Source organism: Molothrus ater, chromosome 8 (assembly GCF_012460135.2).
Source record: "Molothrus ater isolate BHLD 08-10-18 breed brown headed cowbird chromosome 8, BPBGC_Mater_1.1, whole genome shotgun sequence".
In the NCBI taxonomy this organism is placed as follows: Eukaryota; Metazoa; Chordata; class Aves; order Passeriformes; family Icteridae; genus Molothrus; species Molothrus ater.
The window spans coordinates 18,941,025-18,962,768 of NC_050485.2; the positions used below are offsets into that span (position 1 = coordinate 18,941,025).

Genomic DNA, 21,744 nt, shown 5'->3' on the forward strand with positions numbered 1-21,744 from the left:
TGATTACTCTGCACTACACAGCATGGACACATTGTTTAATACCAGGAGAAAATGATGCAATTAGCAGATCTTCAGCACAAATACATCCCCCTTTCTGAATTGCATTTAAATAAAACAGGGTTGCTATAGCATTTTATTGCATTAGAGACTGAGCACCACTCGCACTGCAAATGTGTGAGGCCTTCTCAGGAAAAGGGGCTGGAAGGAACAGGGGACAACCACACTTGGGAAAAAGGGCTAACATCTGTGTTCTTTTTCTCTGCATACAATACAAGCTGTTTTCATGAGGGCTAAACCTTCCCTATCACCTTGATTTTAATAACTTATTATACTTTAGTATCTTTTTTTTGTCAGATCCTGTTTTTCAGGTGGGCCCCCTGAAGAGAAAACCAGGTGGGGTTTGTACCAGGTCAGTCAGGAACAGTGGGGCAGAAGCTGTGAGGACAAGGAATAAACTCCATGTACCAACAGCCTTTCACTGCACTCCAGGCTCTGCCATGTGGCCCGTGCAGGACAGACCATGCTGCTCCTCCAGAGAGTGGATGGGGAAGGGGCTGGTGGCCAGCCCTGCCTCCCCATGAAAGGCAAATCCCCAGGTATTGATACAACAGATCTTTACATATGCTTTATGCACAGGTAGTGAAATCTTAGCTTCAATCAAGGCAATATCAAAATTACCATTGATCTCAAAAAAAAAAAAAAACCACTAAAAAATCATGACTCTCTGAAGTGAATAAATGAAAGATGAGAATTTTGTCCAAAACCTCTACTTCCAGAAGATAAGACCATTTCCCTACACTAATAGCAAAGGCATGTGCATTCCTCTTCATTTCTCACATGAAACTGAGGAGCTGCTCTCCTCTCAGCTGGCTGCCTCCAGGCAGGAAGGTTTCTGAGAATCCCCAAGCTGGGAGAGACTTATGGGAATCCTGTGTCTTTAAGAGCCATGGCCTGCACTGCCACTAGGCTCTGCTGCCCATCCCAGGGAACCAGAAATGCATGTTCTGCTGCCCATCCCTCTGCAGAGTCCCTCACCCCATTCCTGCATCTGAGCTGGCTGACAGCAGGAGAGACAGCTACTGTGCAGTGTGGAAAGGATGCCTCTTTCAAAATACTGGCCTCCAAGTATTTGAGAAATTATTCAGCTGAAAAACAGCACTGATGTCTTATCTGGGAATTGAACAGACTGCTTCAGACAGCTAACACCATGGCATTCCTTCTGGTTATGACCACCCTTAGAGATGCACAGCTATTTAAGCACAGCATTTAATTGCTGATGAGAACCACCAACAGAAAACAATCCACTGCATTCTGACAGAAATATAAATCAGCCTGTACTACATACTCAATCCATCTGCTACAGTTCACAAAACCTTAATATGCAGTGGGCTGTGCAGCTGAATAGAGAAAATATGACTCACTCCTGTAGCTTCAGCAGCTAGCCAGGCTCTCTTCTGTTTGTGCAAATGTGTGGTACAAGTGGGGGAGCTGGTAGAGGCAGGGATAACCCCCCGACCTCCAGCTTTTTTCCTACCACAACAGCCCCTCTCTACCAGGATTTAGCTATTGCACAGCAGCTTTACCTGAAGCACAAGTCCTGCTGAGAAGCACACAGCCATGCCCAGGAGACAAACACCCAGACTAAGGTCACTGCATGCTGCTCTGGCTCTGATGTCACAGCGGATGCCAAGCTGCATCAGAGGTTAGTGGGAGGGATAAGGCTTTTCACATCACTCTGGTGTCTTCCCCACCCCCAAAGAATTTCAAAGGTTAAGTGATATCAAAAGAAACCAAAACAAGAGCGTTTGGAGTCTCAGCCACAAGACACTGCTTTTATCTAAGCCTGCTAGTCTCACTTGTCAGATGGTGCCCCAGAAAGAGAAGCATGACAGAGCAAAGCAAAACAGTGGAATTGAATTCCAAACTTGTAATATTTCTTACAATATCAGAAACTACAGCATGCTACAATCCTTTAAAATGTTTCCTTTAGCTTCTCCTCCTCACTACCACATTTACTAAAATTTGTTTTCTTTAAAATTGTAAGGAAAACATCCTTGAAGGGTGTCTCTGAGCATCACTTACTCAACATGGGAAATTAAGCCATCTGGTGCACCTGTTAAGGCCATCTTCTGATTAAAGGTCAAAAGCAGAACTAAAGATCTCCTTTTATTCATATTTACCTTTTAACTCCAGACATTTCTCTATAGATTTCTTTCCTCTTTCATCCTTAGAACAAGGATTCAGCCCTGGGTTTATCTCACAAATGGAAGAAACCCACACATTAAATCAGCAGTGCTCTGTCCAGGCAGTACCTGAAGGGAAAAGGTTTGAACACTTCCTCACTCACCTGTGAAGAACATTTAACATCCCTAGCACATTATCTCCAAAACCTTTACAGTTGATCTGTTATGCATTTGACAGCATTTGCTGTACACCAAGCTTTGAAAGTATAAAGCTTAATCTTAGTAATAGCATCTTCTAAAAACCACTAAGACAAATTTGCTTGAAAAAAAAAGAGAAAATATCCCCAACCAGCCTCTGAAACAAAGCTGCCTGCTGCAAGATCTGGATGGATACAGAGCTCTGCAAAACAATTAAAACTGATGCATTTACAATCTATCAAGTCACAAAGTCAAATTTTATGTCAGTCCATGTAATGTGCAAAATATTTGGTAAATAATGCAGCATTTAGAATCTCAGCATTCCCTCGTACAGTGCACACACAGAGGACTGGGACAGGATGGTCCCATGTCTAAAATAAAGTCAATAATCAACCCTAAGACAGAAACACATCTACATTTATGGTAAGGTTATGGTGATTGGCTGTAGGAGCCACCAGGCATCCAGCCAATTTGCTTTTCCAGTCTAAGGAAATGCTCAGTTTGTTTGAAAATGCTTTTTTTTTTTTTTCCTGCTGTGAAGAATGCATTGACGTCATCAAACTGGGTCTGTTGAACAAAAGCATGGACCCAGGGTAGTGTCGGGAAGTTAAATTATGAGAAAAAGGACACATATCTGTTTCAATTTTCTTTAAGAATGACAGGGTTTATGGCCAGTTCTCCTTTATCTCCTTCTCCAGAGGAGAACTGCTAGAGGACACAAGTCACTTGCTGTGAGTTTCGGTTTCCACTCTGTTTTGTTCCAGGCTGGGGTTTTGTTTCCATTCTGTTTTCTTGCTAGTGTGGGGTTTTTTCAGATAAACAGTAGCATCTATGGCTCCACAGGCAGGTATATCAGATCACTGTTACTTCTAAAAGAAGTACACTGCATGCCAGAACACCCTGATCTGAGATTTGATGCAACACCAGGCAGCACCCTTATGAAAAAACCCCACAGGGTCTTCATAAACCTCTCTGGTCACACCCTGCTTTCCCTCTTCTGTGCTGTCATGTCAGCTTCTCCACACACAGAACAGGGTGTGAGGGCCAACAAAGCATTTCACTACCACATCACCTGACAAAGAACCTTTCACTGCACCACAAACCCAGGGCCTTGGAAGTAGTGGTTCAGAGTGGTTTATGAACAAAGGGTGTCAGAATCTGGCCACACCACACTGCAACAAATAGCCATATTTACAGTGGTTACAGATCTTCTCTGGTCTTTGAGGCCATAAGGCAAAGGGTGCAGCAAGGTCACTGTTCCAATGTTTCACAGAGGATCTGGAAAACAATGCAAGCATCATAAAACTACTGGGCAAGAGCTAATTACTTAAAGACTGATACCAGTCTAATGATTTCCCAATAGTGTTAGCTGATGCTTGTGACATGAGTCACATCACTGAAGAGGTTTGAATCGAAGATGAAGGAGATACCATCGAACTGCATGAGTAATGGATCACTCACTATAGTACTTGAACAAAAAGCCAAAAGTTGGCATGAACAGCCAACAAAGGTTGGCTGTTCTTGAACATACATGAGGGAGGAGAGAGGCAAAACAGGAAAGCAAAAGAAAACAAAAGACAGAAACTGAAACAAACAAACTAAAAAACAAACCAACAATGGTCTTCTAATGTGTATTTTAGGTCAAAGGAGAATTTAAGTTTGATGGAACTACTTTGGTTAAGTTATACTACACAGTTAATCTAATTGCCCAATCTTAGTACAAAAGAACTGCTAAAGATTACAAATATGCCAAAACAAATCTAAACTAAATATTTTCTTAAAAAATTAAAATTAAAAATCTCTAATAATTTATCAGAGAAAAATGTAGTAGAAAGCAAGTCAGATCTTACTCTTCCTCCCCCATTATTTTCCCTCTGGAATATAAATATGGATTCAATATTCTGAGGTGAGAAAAATATAATGCACAGGGCTCGGGGTCCTCAATTATGTTTTATTGCACCTTGACAAATTTTTCTTCACCTGGAGCAACTAGCTAAGTTAGCCTTCTCAAAAACTTAGCAATCCACAATATCATAACACATCAACAGAATCAGCTTGCTTCTTTAGGTGCAGCAGCTTTCTGGAGAGGGAAGAAAAGATCTGATGCCAGTTAAGGTGTGAATAATGATTCCAACTCAGAAACAACAAATGCAAGAATACTGTCACCATGTGTGTCCAAAATTATTCCCTGGGTGGTTTTGCTCAGAGCAGAATTTCCTATGAGCAGTGTACATGTGACATAGGACAACAAGTACAAGGGGAAAAAAGAAACACAATGCACACCCACACACAAATCAAATCATCACAGTAAAAAAAAAAAAAAAATCACTTTTATTCCAGAACCTTACATTTTTAAAGCTGGAATTGCAAAGGAGCTAAAAAGTGTGTGTTCCTCAAGTTGCATCCTGCCCCAGCCTGACCCTGTTCCCACATTAGGCAAGTCACAAGGCCATCTGCTGGCAAACTGCAGAGCCTGTACTGCTTGGCAGGCCGCTGCTGGCACAAGAATTAAGCTCTAGATGAGTAAAGAAAAGAGTCAATAGTTCCACTTTCACCAGCTGAAAAGAAGCTGCTACAACACAAGGAACAGAGCAAAGATGAAAACACGGGCCTTATAGTCCTCACTGATACCAACTATTTGTTTGACTATTCTCACAGTCAGAATAGTCAAACTGTAGGGTCATATTTGCAGGACAATGGACATATACTAAATGAACCAGCCTAACCTTCTGGAACTAAAGAACAACATCATCTTTGTGGATGTTGCAAGAAGAAAGAAGAAGCAGAAAAGTTGTTGAACAAACACAGGGGTGTCAACTCGAGTAAAATGACACAGCATCTACCAATTAGATTAAGGAAAAGATGTGCGCTTGCCTCATGGACAAAGCAGAGCTACCAATCAAGAGATGCATGGACAAAGCAGAGCTACCAATTAAATAATGCGGGTAGGCTAAGGTAAGAAGTAAATATAAACAATGTTTAGAAGCACAATAAACAGCTTTTGCTTGATTCACATTAAATCGTGCAGAGTCCTTTGTCCTCTCATCAAACAACAAAAAAGTCCTCCAAACACATTTCTCTTTCTTTATTATATATATAAAAACTCTCCACAATTACAGTTATTAACTACATAAGGTACGACTTCACATCACACGCAGGCACTGTTTTTTTGACATGAATCTGGTGGCTTCTCAAACATCTCTCAAAGCTCCCTACCTAAGAGAAAAACAGCTCACCGCAAAGCTACATGCTCACAGTCATCACACCCTGGGGGCAGGGAGGAGTGCAAACCACATGCACCCCACAGACTAGAGTGACATCAGAGGAAGGTATCGGGCAAATAGTGCAAGAGGCACACCGAGGTGCCACTGAACCCTGAGCAATGCCTGCTGAGGGCCCGGCCACATAAGGTTTTGATTTTAGGACAAAACACAATCCCCTCGAGCGATGGATCTGGAAACAATTCTACCAAGCTTTCTGCTGCAGCAACCATCCGGATCTGGGCAACATTGCTTGCAGTCCCTACTCCACCCCTACCCGCACGCAAATTTCCACTAAAATTAGCAGCCTCACAGACACGCTGCTTTGGGTTTGCCCAGTAGGAACCAGAGACGTGTAACCCAGGCACTGCACCCAAGAGACATGCCTCTCCTTCCTTACATTCCATACTGCCACTGGGAAGGCAAAAAGTAGATTGTTCAAGGGTACTCCAAAGGCATCTCTAAAAGTGTGTCAGCAGTACTTTTGGTTTATCCGGAAGTGGTTTAAAAGCCTGAAGTATTTAAAACAGTAGCTATTTTTTTGTCCATGTTATGTATTGCAGCTAAGAGCCATATCAGCAGAAAAGCTGAAGAGTTTTTGAAAATCTGAGTCATAAACCACTGAAAAATGGTGTTTAAAATGAAAATGCCAGCTCGATTGCAACCATGGTCCTCCCAAGGCAATCGAATCATGTCAAAACCTGAAAGATGAAAACACATATCGATAACTGACTCCATCACGTCATTTCTAACTCTACAAAGGAGGCCAGACTACCAGCATTTCAAACCTCTGAAAGCTTGCAGGAAAAACACAAGAACTGACTGGAAATAGGTAGAAAATAGAAGTCACAGGCTTGAGCAACCCTTTCAATAAGACAGCAAAGGGCAGTACTGCCTGCTGCAGTGAGTTTAGCCTGAGCATCTGCTCCATTCTACCCATACGGGACCGCCCGTCCTTGGCAGTATTGAAAAGCAGTGTTTCTGCCCTGGTAGGGAGGCAATAGCTCCGCCCAGCACCTGTAGCACAGAAATCGAATGTCTCATTCCCAGCACTAAGGCTGTTGGCTCGGTGACCTCGGGGCCGTGCCTGGCACCCCCGAGCTGCCGAGTGGGTGTCCCCGGCCAAGCACCCGCGGTCCCCGCGGTGCCCGGGACACCCGAGCGGGAGCTCCGAGCCCTCTCTCCTCGGGGCTGTCCCGCCGGTGTCCGCGGCTCGCCCGGCGGCCGGAGCCGCTGCCCGGGGCCGGAGCACCGCGGCCGGGCTGCCCTGCCCCACGGCCGGCCCAGCCCGGCCCCCCGCTCCGTGCCGAGCCGTGCCGGGCCGGGGGCGGGCCGTGCCGTGCCGTGCTTGCCAACATGGGAGGAGCGGCGGGCAGGGCGCGGGCTGTCCCGCAGGGACGGGCCACTTCCCGTTGGAGGGCGCCGGGCAGCGGCGGCATGGGGACGATGCGGGACGGCGGCGGCGTGGCCCAGAGGCTCCTCGCCCTGCTCCTCGTAAGTGTCCGCCCGAGCGGGGCGGCAGCGGGCGGGCGGCGGGACAGCGCCGGCCGGGGCGGCGGGGCCGGCTGGGGACGAGGAGCGCGGCGCCGCCGGGCGGGGAGCGCTGCCCGGCTGCTGCTCGCCACCGGCCGTGGCAAACTTGTTACCGACATTTCAGTCAGTTCGTTAGGCGATGTTTTAAGTGGAAAAAACTCACTTTCAAGTTCAGGCACTTCTGAAGGGTGCTCAGTGAAGTGCGTGTTGTGTCCAGCGGACGGAAGAGAAGGGGAGATGGATGCAGGTGGCTGTAGGTAGGGGCACCCAGGCACAGCTGGCGCTGGTCACAGGCACCCATAGTGGCTGGAGCCGCGGGCCAGGCAGGGGCAGAGTCCCCGCTCCGCCAGCACGGGGAGGTGCGGGACGTGCCCGGGCTAAAACCGGGCTCGGCGGGAGCCGACCTGCGCTGCACCTCAGCCGATCCCTACCAGCGAGCAGGGAAAGCAACATAAAAGCAAATACCTGTGGAGGAGGAGTTTGAACCTCTATGATAGTGGCCCAGGAGAAGCCAGAGGAATGGTCCAAGCCTGGCGTCAGCATTTACCGGGAACAGTAGGGCGGGGCCTTCCCTTTCGCCATGCCTGTGCACACAGTGAGTCCCGGCGGCTTCTGAGAGCTTCTGTCTCACTCTCATCACTAAAGCTACCTTGACAAAGATCCATTCCGAACGGCCGCCGGCAGCAGGAAAGGAAGGAAGTGTGGCAGTGTGTGTCAGTGCCAGCGCAGGGTCTCCGCTGCTCCGGGTGCGTTGCTGCCGCGGCAGGGAGCTCCAGGGCCGCACACCTGGGCAGGTGCAGGGTGAGTGGCTGCCCTGGCAGGGCGGCCCCGAGGCAGCCCCAAGCCCAGGGATGCCAGGGGGATGAGGCGGGTGGCAGTGAGCCCTGCTGGACAGCACAGCCACCTGCAAGTGTGCCTGCAGACACATTGCTTCCCCAGCCCAATTCTCCTGTTCCAGAGACATCTCACTGCAGCTGACCGAAGTATCTTCGCAATGTGGTTTTATTGGTAACAAACACAGCTTGTTTTGTGATTTGTCAGGTTAAAATCTAGTCTTAATGTATAAACAAATCAAATTGTGATCTGACCAACTGCATAACAGGCAGTAAAATACTTAAATTATTTCAGAGAGTTCTATCCATACCCCTGCACAAATCATCAAAGCATAATTAAATACAAAGGAGGATTCTCATCTGCTGACAGAAGTGTGTATTACCTTTTCCTGTACAGGAGCAGGCAGTTCGTGGCAGAAATGTCAGGGTAGCTCAGTATGTTAGAACAATTCAGAATATATATCTTAAGATTAAAAATATTTTCATTTATAACACTGCTCCAGAGAATATATATATATTTTCTCTTGTTTTCCAGTTGTTTCCAAATTTCAGTATACCTTAGAAAGACTGTAGCATTCCTACATAATCTCTATTTTTAAAAAGGTTTTTGTTTTAATTAGCGTGTTGTTTCACTACTTCTAAAATAATAAACATGGTCAGAGTTTAGCATGTTATTTGGTTAAACCAGAACATGAAAACATTGTTGAATGAGACCTCAATTTTGCAAGGAACCCATGCTGCACTCAAGTAAAAGAAGATTTAGGGTAGTCATGCAAAAATAGCCATGGTCTATGAAGTTAGAAAACATCTGAATTCTCCATGTAGAAAAAGCTACAGAATTACATATGACTGAGAGACACATTTGTATCAGTTCAGAGACAGATTTTAGGAAAAAATGCTCTGGAATTAATGTTTCCTCTAAAGAGAAGGGCTCCAATAATCCCTTTTTGCCAATGAGAGAAATGAATACTAGTGGGTGCAAGTGAAAATAAACCCTGTTTATTAACAAAGCAAGATACCCACAAGACAGAAAAAAGAAATTGAACCTTATACTCCCAACCCAGCCCCATGGCCAGGGGGGGCAAGGATGGTGGCTGCTCCCTTTGTCTCAAGAAAGGGAAGAAAAAAAAATCCACGCAGCAGCTCAGGCAAAAAGTAGATAGGAACCTGTAGAGCACCTGGTGTTGGTCTGCTCCTCACAGCAGGTGAAACTGGTGGGTTTTAGTGTCCTTTATTTGCTGGCCTGGGTCTTTCCCACCACCCCCGTAGGCTCCCTGGACTGCAAGCCGAAACAGATCACGTGGAAAGAAAAAAAAACCAAAAAGAAACCACTGAATGATTTCTGCTGAAGTCCAGGGGAAAAGGTGGGGAAAGACAAAAAAGAGCTTCTTTCCTGAGCAAGCAGGGATACAGATGGAGCAAAGGCAGTGAGCTGACAGTCCGAGTCACAGCCCAAGGCACACCAGAGAGAGAGAGCTGAACCGAGCCCGCACCCGGCCTTCCCAGGCCCCAGCCCAGCCTCCTGCTTCATCTTCAACCTCTCCTGGCCATGCAGGAATGAAGGACCACCATAAAATCACCTCAAGACAGCCCTCCACAGGAATAGGCCAGAGAGTGAACTGTTATGTAAATATTTTGTAATTATGCTATGACTACAGAGCAGGCACTTTTCTAGAAGCTCAGAAGATGTACCTTTGAAAACAAGGTTCCTGCATTACTGCATTGGCCTTTCTTCCTCATATCATGGAAAACTAATACACACATTTACATGTACATGCATAAACAGCCATAAAATGGTGGGATGACCCAAGACTCAAGTGAAAAGTGTAAGGGCCCCAGTTCTGGAAACATGTCTGTGCATGTTTCCACAGGAACCACCTTCATCTCTGCAGTAACTCACTGAACAAAGAGAAAATCGTAAGAAAACCATTTTGTGTTAGAAAAGGAAAAGGGTGAGAGTTGCTAGATTTCTATCTAACAACTCTAATTCATGCTTAGCTTCAACAAAGTGAGGTGAGAGCTGTCAATATCTCTCCCAACTCTCCAAATAGTGTAGCAGTTACTACACTTACTACTGTAGTATTTACTAGTAGGTGCTTAGTAGTACAGTACTTCTGAAAAGCAAAACCCAACAAAATAACCAATCATACAACCCCCAGCCCCAGTATGTTTCAGTTTGCATGTGAGTCAGCTGAGATGTGAAAAGGTAGTGGATTGAATTTGAACAGTGAGTGTTTTAAGGTGCTGAACAGTCTGAGGCTGTTTGCTCTCACAGGCACTAAACACATGCATTTCCCTTGGAATTTAAGAAGCTCAGGGTGCTTCTAGATGTGGGGAAATAGCAACTCCCATTGTTGGGCTTTAAAAAATGGAACTGGATTATTTTTGTTCTTTTCATAAAAGATTTTAGATTGTGAAATACTATTTTTAGAGGTTATTTTGGTACTATCTGAGATTCAGCCTAGGTGGGAGAAAAAAAAGACTTGGAGGAAAAATGATACTCGAGGTTTTGGAAGAAGAAATTTCTCGTCATAGTGAAAAAAATAGAGTGGAGTATCCTCTTAAGATTACTCTTTGAGTGAAATTACTCTTTGAAAAGGCCAGCCTGACAGAGTTAATACAAGGGAGATTAATTACAGAGAAAAGCATATTAAAATAAAGTTAGTTCTGGCAACTTAACTTCCACGAGGCAAAAAAAAGCAAGAAAAATCCCTGCTCCTCCTCCTTTTTTAACACTTAGAAAGCCCCTGATGAGCTCATGCACCTTGGTCCATGTAACAAATGTGGAGTGGAAAAAAAGGCCACATACTGTAACCATCTGTCTACTCATCCATCAGCATTTATAGATGAGAAATGGAAGAAGGGGCTTGCTAAAAATAAAATGTATTATAAAGATAACAGGAGAAAACAGAGATTTTTTTTTCTCAGCGTTGACATTGTAAAGTTTTAAAAAGTCCTGTATGCAAATTACAAGTTCACACACTTTCAAAGCTGAGATTACATACCTATAAACTGTGTCTTGCAGAAGTTTTTCTGTTGAAATAGATTGAGATATCATGAAGAATACTTTGACAGAGGAAGAACTGGAGGCCTGAGAATCCCAAACTGACACAAGTATTCAAAGAAATGAAAGTTCTTGTCACTGTGCCCTACAAACGCAGATGAAAACAGGTTTCATAAAAGTGTCCTTAGCAAATACCTGAAAGCATTTTGGAGGGCTCTGTTGGAATGAAGGAGAGGGAGCAGGTAGAAAACTCTTTTAGTTTTCTGGGCAATGCAAATGCAGCAAAACCAGAAAATCTGGGCTCATATTTTTATGGGTTCTGCTAAGGGTAGATGTCCCCAGCTGATTGATCTTATTCCCTTTGACTGCTTAGTGCAATCTAAGTCTTCAGTTTAGATACCAAAACTACTTTTTTTTAGGTTGAGAAAGTTAAAAGAGAGTCTCTGTGACTCATTCTGGGCTGAAAACATACAACCCCTGCTTGAGTGTACATGTCATAAAAAAGCACCTATCATCCCTGCCTGTCTAAAAGCCCCTACACTGCTTCCTTTCTGATATTAGTGTTTACTGCTCAGTGACTACAGAAAAAGCAACTAAGGTGTGCACAGGAAGCTAAATGACTATTGATTCTTTTCTGTTTTTTTTTTTTTTTTCCTATGAGACACCCCAAAATTTGTAAATAGCAAATGGATTGCTTTTATGAGGGTGCAAATCCAGGAGGAAAAATGTTTGAAAAAATTAGGGCGTTGCTTTGAAAAAAAGTCTTCACAGCTTTATCATTATTCCTTCCACAGGAAGATGTTGTAAGACATCCCTGCAAGTAGAGCCAATGTAGGTGCTTGGTGCTGCTTAAGTGTCAAATTCTGAGAAGTCACCCCCACTTCTTGTAAGTGTACCAGGAAGTTCATCTCCGTGAGCAGGAGCAGAGGGCATCCAGCAGAAAATGTTCTGCTTCTGTAGCTCCTCATACCAGCATAGCCCATTGGTACAAAAGCATAAACAAGAGGCAGAGAGCTTTGTTGGTGTGAGGGAACACATCTCTGCACACATCATGTTTGCAGGCATTTGGTAAAATAAGCAAGGTTTTACTGGTATTAGTAATTTAGAAATATGTTTCCTTCTTTGATTATATTCTATTTTCTGCATGACTCTCTCAACATTTCCTTCATACTGCTTTAGGAAAAACCAAACCAGACCGGTCATACATCTCTGACTATATTTCAGTGATTATTTTTTAATTGGACTTTCTAATCCAGTGTTTAGTGAGGTAGCTCTCCTAGAAAAAAGGAAAGCAAATCACACTAATTTGACACATCCCCTTGAAAGCTTCTGTGGAGACTAATTTTTTAACATCGTTACACTAGGATTCAGAGGAGAGCACCCTGAAAGCTTTGGCAGCAAAGGAAGAGAGAGCACCAAACAGGGGAAGTGATGGGCTGAGCATCCCTACTCAGAGTTTCTCCAGTGCTAATTATGCTGTTTCAGCTGCTGGAGCTTTGTACCTCCAGATGCAAAGAAAGGCCTTCTTAATTATGTCCAGTAACTAATATTATATATATTATAAATAGACAGGTGCTAAGGAAATAAAATTCTTTTCACCTTCTCACTTGTGAATAGACTAGAGGATGACAAGAAATGGCTACCTGTAGAAGGCAATGGTCTTATTGGTTACATCATTAGTTAGCAACAGATAACACTTCCTTCACTTGACAGGCCAGTTTGATATCCAAAATGTTTTTTTGGTAATTTAACATAAAGAGTTTTCAGCATCTAACTGAAATTGTGGTCAGCATCCATAGCTCCATTATATAGACATCTCATATTTAGTGTATGCACAGTAAATATAGAATTCCCCAGAAAATGTTGCTGAGAAGAAGGCAAACTATACCAGATTTATCCTTATCATTCTTCCAAAATAATATAAAAACCATGGTTTGGCCTCTGGGCCACAGTCTTTTATTATTATCATGAGAAGAGGCAGGGCAGGGGCCACTATAAACCTCTACTGCCTAATGACAGAAATAAAAACAAGCAAACAAAAAGCTCCCAGCACTATGCAATTTACAGTGCAAATTGACAGTGCAAAAAATTCAAAGAAATGGATCTGTTGTAAATTAATTTGAAAGGAGAGCGTAGTGGTAGGGTTCATGGCTTTAATATGGACCCTCATTCTCTATTAAATCTAAAGTAATGAACAGTTTTAATAAAGGAGTGAATTTTAATATGTTTAGTTATAGAGTAACACTATTAATGTGACTCTTCTAGTACTAAAACACACAGTTTTATTGCACAGTCCTAAACATTTTTTTGGTCTAATTTTCTGTTCTCTCCTAGGTGGCTCTCCTAGTTATTGAAACACATTGCAAAAATGATACTGAAGCTCTAATAACATCCAATAGGAGGATCATTTCCAGGAGGGAAGTTAACTGCAAGGAGGATGAATACAGTTCAGATTCTCAGTGTTGCAAGAAATGTAGAAGTGGTGAGTATGATATGTGTTGAGAAGTCATTAACAGGGGACACCACAGCATGCACATTGCTTTGTGCTGGGATACTGAAGTGGCATGAGGTGGTTTCCTGGATGCAGTGCTTCGTTCCAGCTGTATCTTTGTTTTGCTACAGGACATTAGCCACTTCAAAGATAGTTCTTGAGCTCAATGCACCAATAACTTCTCACTACAGAGCCCAGTTCTCTCATAGTTTGCTTGTTACAAAAGAGCCAAGAATTAACATATGCATATTTGAAAAAGGTTGAAAAAGTGAAAACACATGCTTTTGTCTAGAAGATTCCATACATTTGTGGGTTTTCCAATTTTTCATGTACAGTTTTGTTTAGTGTGTTCTCCTTCAGTATTAAATTGGAGGAAGAGTGGGGATAATCAAAAGTTATGTATACTACATTCCTGGAGTGCATCTACACATGCACAAAGAATATACATTCCATATTTGGAATCAAAAGTATTAGGGATTAAAAATGAAATTCTGATGTTAGGCTTAGAGCTGATGGTTGCCCTCTAAATTGTTGGTTTTCTGTCTCTACAGGTTTTGTTAAAAATGTCTCCTGCCCGACAGATGTTACCAAACACTGTGCTCCATGTCAGAAAGGAAAGGAATTCATGAATCACCCCAATGACTTAGACAAGTGTTTTAGATGCAAATTGTGTGACAGCAACTTTGGTATGTCTATAGAAATAGCAACTGTAGCAATGACTCCTCTTTTACACAGGATTTCACTGAGAAGTCTCCACAATACCTAGTCGTGGTTAGCACTCAGAGTCAAAACTTTTAGTGGTAGGACATGAATGAATTTGTGAGAAAGTAGTAAGTTTATCCTGCAGCTCCCTTTCATCAAGCACAAAGCAGGAAGACAAATAGTTGGTCCATTATTTCTCCAAATATCTGCCAAAGTCCTTGCTAAGCTGACACTGTACAAACTGGTTAGAGTCAAGGAAGGGAGTCAAGTTCTCCCTCTTCTTCACCCTCTGTTTAAAGGAGGGGTGTAAAAAGTAATGATTTTTTAATAGCCTTTCACATAATGGATAATGTTATTTAAAGCTGATTGTTGTCTTTTGCAAGACACTCAGGATGCAGTTTGGGACAGTGTGTCAGGCTGTAAGGCCAGCCCTCCTGGGGCAGAGCAGGGGCCCACCCATCCAGGGCTCTGCATTCAGCAGTGGAGGCAGGAGGGGCTGGTTAGAGATAACACAAACCAACCTGTCTGCTTTCTGTGGTCTGGGCCCTGCAGGCTATCAGCATCCACAGCTGAGGGAAAGGACATTGGAAGATCTGTCCCTACCTAGTCATTTCAGTGTCTATTTATGAGCCCTTTTTTCATGAACCTGCTGGGTTACAGCAGAAATTCACTACCCGTTGCATAAATACCCATCACAGATTTTCTTTTAAAAATTCCATTAAACTCATCTCCTACCAGTTCCACCAGGTGTCCTGTAGATCTGCTCTGCTTGGATTTAGGGAATGACAGTTCTTCATTCCTCGTACCCAAAATCAAGTTTAGTGAATGGACAGACAGTTCTCAACTCCAATATGGTTGTACTCAGATCACCTGTTGGAATATCAATCTTTAGTGCCCTCTCCTTCCTTTAGGACCTCAATATGGATAGAAAACTTTCCTCTCATTTTCTGCTATAGTAAGCATTTTTGTGTGGGTGATGAAATTGGTAAGAGTGAAACAATTCAGAGTGAAACATGTTCAATTATTAAAACTGAAGGGAGGAAAAAGGGTAATGGGATGGCTAATCACAATATTCTGTGGACAGCAATGTAGTTCAAGAGAAGTCAGTAGACTGACAATAGGCAAGAGGAAAATTACCACTGAAGTTCCATGTGGACCATTCTTATGATCATTCATTTCCACTAATTTCATGAGTTACTTCAGCACTGATTTCACAGTAGAGCTTCATCAAATTTTGAAATATCAAGTATTTTCAAATTACAGCAGGGCACTGAATGTAGTAACTCAAAAATTAGTTCTGTTTTTATATGCCTATGAAAATAGCTTTCATAGTAGGTAGATACAGTAATTTTTAATGCAGAGGTATATTTTCATGGATGGAGATAGCATTATCATATAAACTGAGGATAGGAGAAAATTAATAATTTGTTTTGATTCTTAAGAGGAATACTTACCATGGATATGTTAGGCAAAAAAGAGACAGTGGAATTCCCCATCATTGGAGGTCTTCAAGAAAAGGTAAAACTTTTTGTCTGTCAGGGAGTGCAAAGAACCTATCTCCATTATCAAGTAGGGAGATTGGCTGTGTGATCTTCTGAGTTTCCTTCTGGAAACTCAGAAGTTTACAATACTAAATGGGGAAAAGAAGTTGGGATTTGGCTGTGCTGAATGAGTCCTCTTCTGGCGAGAATTGCACTGTGTGATGAGTTTTGGAGCTGCACTGCGTGATGAGTTTTCTGCACTCCTGTCCAGCAGAGGTCTCTCTGGCAGCTCCGCCAGCCCAGCTCCTTAGAAAAGCTCCGTGTGTGTGTGTGTGTGTATTATAAAGCTAAGCCTCGCCAGTTCTAGCAGAGGTGGAGCTAGCAGCAAGTCTGAGGACAAGACTGTGGGCAGAAGCCTGCTTTTTCAGACTAATACACTTAAGAGATCTGTTTTTAGGGTTGGAGGTTGTGAAGAACTGTACCCCAGAAGAGGACACGCAGTGTGCCTGTGCAAAGAACTATTTCTGCAGTCCTGCAGGATGTGACACTTGCATTCCATGTACCATGTAAGTTCATGCCTTCATCACTACATATGAAATTGTTAATATGTAATCACATTTTTTTCAAGCTGGTTTCAAGACAGAAGCTAAGGTAGTCTATAACCTCAGGGAAAGCGTACCAATTTTCCTTTGCACTTGAGCTGAGTTCAGTCAGCTCAATTTGCAGCCATGAAAGCTTTCCAAAGGAATATAGAAAAAAATATATATCCACTGAGTCTGTATACACTTTTCAAAATGACTAATAAAGTATCTGAGCTTTCCTGTTGTCTTCATGTGATCTACTGTTACATTGAAAAATAATTTCATGTTTTCCCACTGCCACAAATTTCCATACAATTCTCATACCTATTAAATTCCAAACCCCAAGGTCAGGGATTTGGAATATGAAACCAGCATATTTATCAGCAAAATGTGAAATATTTTGCTGAAAAAACATCTTAGAAAATTTTGCTCTCTGAACAGCTTAAGAGAGAAAAAAATCCCCCTAATAATTTGTGTTCATATTTTCTGCAGATGTGACAGTGGTGTAATTGAAGAGCAATGTACTGCAGCTTCAGACACTGTGTGCGGAACAAAAGGTACCAAATAAATGTAGCAAGGTGCAGCACGTGCTGTATTTTGAGAGGCAATTGCAATTGTCCTGTTCTACACACTGGCCATAGTAATTCCTGACAGCTCAGGGCCTCAGTCCCACTGGGCCCTCTACTGACCCGCAGAGTGTGATTTTCCCTTGATCACTGTGCAGGTGTAGGGGCTGTTACCCCTCTTTAGGGGCAGCTCACCACAGGTACATCTTTAACATATTTGGCTTTTGTGTTAGGAGGGCTTTTAAAACCTGACACAGTCTTGTTGAAAATATGGTGTGCTGCTGTATTGCATTTCTTGACTTAACTTTCATGCAAATTTTCCAATGTTCCAACAGATCCAGCAACACTGTGGGGGATCACTGCTTTGGTAGTTTTGGTACTACTAGCAATAGCTGGAGCAATAGTCTGGTGTAAGTGATTCCCTACTTATTCCTATTGTACTCTGAAGGAGACATTCAGATGCTTATTCAAATATATTTTTATATTCTTGGAGTCCAAAGGAGAGATACCCTACCCTAGATTTTAAAAATGCTTTTTTGTTGTTTCAGACAAGAGAAAACGGAATCATTTTAAAATCAGTAAGGACCCCTCAGATCCTTGCAAAGAAAAGGATGTAAGTGTTGTTGCTTTGATCATAAAAAACTCAGCTTTATGCAAAGAACTTTTTTCCATTTAAATTGCACTGGGTCTCCCCAAACATTTGTGTGCCTTTCTTCTATGACATGAATGAAGTAAATTTCACCACAAGAATTCTTTTGGGAGAAGTAAGAGAAACCCTGTATTACATCTTCAGGATTGTTGGAATGCTTCCTAAGTCACATAACCATGATCAAAACTTCATAAATCATCAGGCCTCCACCAACCCAGGATGTTCCTGTCCCCATGCATAATTCTAGGCATTAGGAGGTGATTCCCCAAATTTACCCAAGTCAAAAGAGGTCTGTCTGTCTGGTCTGACTCTCCCACTCATAAAACAGGAATCATGGAGAAAACTAAAAGAAAATCATAGAATTATCATGAAATGTATTTATCCTCTTATATAAGTGTGGGTTTTTACAAAGGTTGTTTCTATTTATTTCTCTCCTGCCTTTTTTTTTTTCAGGTGAATGTACGTCTTATAGTTGAAGGTAAGAAACAATTTATCAAAATTCAGTAGAAAGAAAAAACAGATTAAAAATTCCTAAGCTAAAAAAAAAAGAAAAGAATATTTTTGTGTAGAATTTGTCACTGTCCAGACCTGCCATGCCAGCACAAAAGTGAACACTTGCTAAAGAAGTGCCAGTTCATATAATGTTCATCAAGGCACTTAGTGGCATCATGGAAGTCTTGCCTCAGGAGGAATTTCTGTTGTATAGGGAGCAACCACTCATTGTCTACAAGTGAATTTCAGTTCTGCATGTGGTACAGACACTAGGAAACAGCAAACTGTTTCCATAAACATGAATATTTATGATAAGGGAGCAGTCCACAATGGGATGGAAGATTCACAAGCCTACATTCTGTTAAAGGACAAATCCAGAGGAGTGGTACTCAACAGGAAAAAAGATAAGCTCCAAGACTGTATCACAACAGAAGACCTGTCCTGTTTCATGACCTCTCCCAATGCTATTTTGAGAAAAATGGGTACGTGAGAGGTGACCACACTTCCATGATCGAGAAGGACAGAATAGGTTACAGAGGGAACAGAGACTCTGTTTTAGGTGGTAGAAAACGATATGGCTGCAAGCCTGAATCTTTGAAATACCTAGCATCTGGCAGGAACACGTAAAAAGAGACCTGCCATATATTGTAAAAAATCACACGTAAACCATACTGAGTCACAAATACCTTAAACTTAATCTGCTTTGGATAGAAGTATCAAATCCAAGTGCAGGTGATAAAACCCAGTAAGATAAGAGAACCAGGTGCATTAATTTCCTTTCCTGCTCCTAGATGTTGACCTGAGCAGCCACATTCCTGGTATTGTGGCAGAGATGACACTCAAAGAAGTCAAGAAATTTGTTCGTCACCACCATATATCAGAACCTGCCATAGACCAAATCATTCAGGATTTTCCTGGCGATACATCTGAACAGAAGATTAGGCTGTTTCGAGTCTGGTATCAAAGTAATGGGATGAAGGATGCCTCTGGAATCCTAATAAGGAGCCTGAGAGAGTTACAAATGTGTGCTGTAGCTGATAAAATTGCGGAAAAACTGAAGGCAGCTATTTCCAGCTCTCAGGAAGGGGAACAGTCTTGTAATCCTGACACTGAGCAAAGCAAAATTTGCACTCAGGAGGGTAGAAACTCCTACAGTGAGAGTGCTGAGCTAAGTAAAGCCTACACTCCTAGTTTGGAAGAGACCTAGTACAGAGTAATTTGAAAATTATTTCTGAATGGGTATTTCTCTTACATAAATAACAAAGTTTTAAAATGACATTTTCATTGGCAGTTCTGATTGAACTCAAGTAAGTTATTATATGCAAAAGGAATAATTACAAATTTTGTAGCAATATTGTTCCTTTAAAAAAAGTTCTAGCCTTTTTTGGTTGTTAAGGACTTGAAGCAAGTTTTATGATTTGTTTACTAAAAGGTGCAATATAAGACTCCAGCTATAGGATCCATTACAAGAGGAAAGAAATAATTTGAAGAAAATGAATGGTTTAAATGCATGGTCCTGCATTATTTAATCAATGTAAGATTCTGCATACATTAAAAATGCAGACTGTTCCCTTTTTTTTTTAAGGGAAAGCTCTGGTGTTATGAGTCTACAAAGTGTACCAGGAAGAGTACTTGAAAAAATAACATTACCTGCCTTACACCTGATTAATTTGAAATATAGGTGCTGCTGTGTAGATTCGACTCTGCTGCAAATACAATTTCTGTTTTTCATGAAAGCACTTCTGTGTGTATATGGAGGTTTGTATATGTGTGCAAGTTTTCTATATGAAAAGCTCTCAGTTCTATGTAAAAATAATTATCTCTGTTGTTCTCAGCAACATTTGTAAGCCTCTTCTAATGTTTGATACCTTCAGAGAAATAGGAGCACGGGGTTAATAGTGTTAGCAGCACAACAGAATCATCATTTCTGGAAGGCAGCCTTCAGAGTGTATGATGCTTTTCTAATGCAGAAATTGATACAATGAAAGTGTCTTCTTCATTAAAAAAATCTGCATAAAACATTACTTCTGTCTTGCTTATTGGACAGTATATAGATGTCACATTTAAGTTTGCCTTTACTCAGGTTAGAAAATCAGAATAAGGAGATCATTCTCATGAAAAAACACCTTACCTTTCTTCCATCACCAAGGGCAGAGGACTCAGCTCCTAAATTCAAAGGACCAGTATAGTGCTGGCAGCTTTGCTGTGAGGCCTTTCCTTTTCACACACTCATTTGTGCAAATCTCACAAAGTCTTTCAACAGAAGGGGAGACTTCACTGGAAAGGTTTGATTTTTCCAGATTACATGGTAGGAAAGATGTCTTTCTTTGGTTCTGTCATCAGTTCCCTGGAGAACATCTCCAGCCAATATCAGGACTCAGCCAAAACAGGAAGAGAGCTACCTGGGCTGGCTCTCACCTGCCCACCAGGGTGTTGGGTGTGTGGGGTAGTGTCGCAGACATCTTTCATGAAAAATCCTTTCTTAGGATTTTTCCTTGTGAGAAGCTGCAGTTTCAGCAACCAAAAGTAAACAATGGTTATCTGCTGCTTTGGAATGCAACAGGTAGACCTGTGATTGGTCTCCTGTGGATGTTGGGATTTCCTGACCACTCATGGCAGAGCTGGCTCTTGCTCTGTCTGAGACACAGATCTTTGTTATTCATTCTTTTCTATTCTTAGCTTAGCTAGCTTCTGAAGAAACCTTTTCCTTTCTATTTCTTTTTAGTATAGCCTTAATGTAACATATATCATAAAATAATAAATCAAGCCTTCTGATCATGGAGTCAGCATTCTCGTCTCTTCTTCATCCTGAAAACCCTTGTGACCACAGTCACAGGGTAGGGTCCCATGGCTGCCACCTGAGCACAGGACCTGGAAAGGGCAAGGTAAGGCTGAGCACAGGGTGTCAGAGGCTGGCAATCAGCCCCTGCCAACACTGGGTGCCCACAGCCATGTGGAGTTCCTCCAGAATGCCACGTAGCTGGAAGTGAGGTACCTGGGAAGGCGGTACATAGCCTTTGGAAACAGCTAAAATCCATGCATGGCATCAAGCAGGAGCCTAAAGGAAAGGCAGGGCATAGCTTTGAACTCATTACCCGTTTCATAGACTTGACCTGTTGAAGGTCTCAATGACACAGAGCACATTTTGCCCAGAACCAGTGTATTGTTGTACAGCTCTTAAGCACCTTCCATGCTAAGCAGTCAGAAAAACCTTCCACCCCACTTTGGAGCCTCTAATCTAGCTGCATTTTCTAAGTATATAATCCACTGCTATATTGCCAAAATCCACACACTGTGCTGCTTTTTGAAGGAAAACCTTCAGGCTGCTGCAGTCAGATGATTTAACAGCCATGGGCCAAATTGTGCAACCATGGACGGATTAACACCTGGCACTGTGTAAATGGCCTGTATCTATGCTATCTGTGTACAGCTCTGACACACCATGATAATGTGTTGCTCCTGCTCCTGTTTTGGCCAGGGTCCACATACCTAAGAGAATAAAATATCTGCCTTTCAGAAAAGCAGCCCAGCAGTGGGGTTGGCTGTGCCATCTTTTATAGGATGCAGTTGTGTAGAAGCACAGCCAAGACAGGAAGGGAGGAAGGAGAACTCCATGCTCTCACATGCCCTGGTAGATAGGCTGCTCCCCATGCCATGTCCCATCCAGGAAGGCATGAATGTAGCTTAAAGCTATGTTGGCAGATGCTTGAATTCAACTTTTTCTTCCCTTGACTTCTGGCTTTGTCTCTCCAAGTGAAGCATCTGACCAGC

The 21,744-nt window shown here is 42.4% G+C and overlaps 1 protein-coding gene across 1 annotated transcript; it reads left to right on the top strand.

Moving 5' to 3' along the window:
• The first annotated feature begins 7,064 nt into the window (after nucleotides 1-7,064).
• Nucleotides 7,065-19,997, top strand: FAS (Fas cell surface death receptor). The gene is made up of 9 exons (XM_036385663.2): nucleotides 7,065-7,135; nucleotides 13,346-13,493; nucleotides 14,054-14,188; nucleotides 16,143-16,251; nucleotides 16,759-16,823; nucleotides 17,168-17,242; nucleotides 17,381-17,445; nucleotides 17,935-17,959; nucleotides 18,765-19,997. The coding sequence occupies exons 1-9, from the start codon at nucleotides 7,079-7,081 to the stop codon at nucleotides 19,178-19,180; spliced, it is 1,095 nt and encodes a 364-aa protein (XP_036241556.2). The 5' UTR covers nucleotides 7,065-7,078; the 3' UTR covers nucleotides 19,181-19,997.
• The last annotated feature ends 1,747 nt before the right edge of the window (nucleotides 19,998-21,744 follow it).

What these genes read in the sequence shown, in the direction of transcription:
- FAS (XM_036385663.2), top strand. Translation starts at nt 7,079, where the DNA reads ATGGGGACGATGCGGGACGGCGGCGGCGTGGCCCAGAGGCTCCTCGCC. An exon ending in GGCTCCTCGCCCTGCTCCTC is followed by an intron (nt 7,136 to 13,345) that starts GTAAGTGTCCGC and finishes GTTCTCTCCTAG; the next exon opens with GTGGCTCTCCTAGTTATTGA. An exon ending in ATTGTGTGACAGCAACTTTG is followed by an intron (nt 14,189 to 16,142) that starts GTATGTCTATAG and finishes ATCTGTTTTTAG; the next exon opens with GGTTGGAGGTTGTGAAGAAC.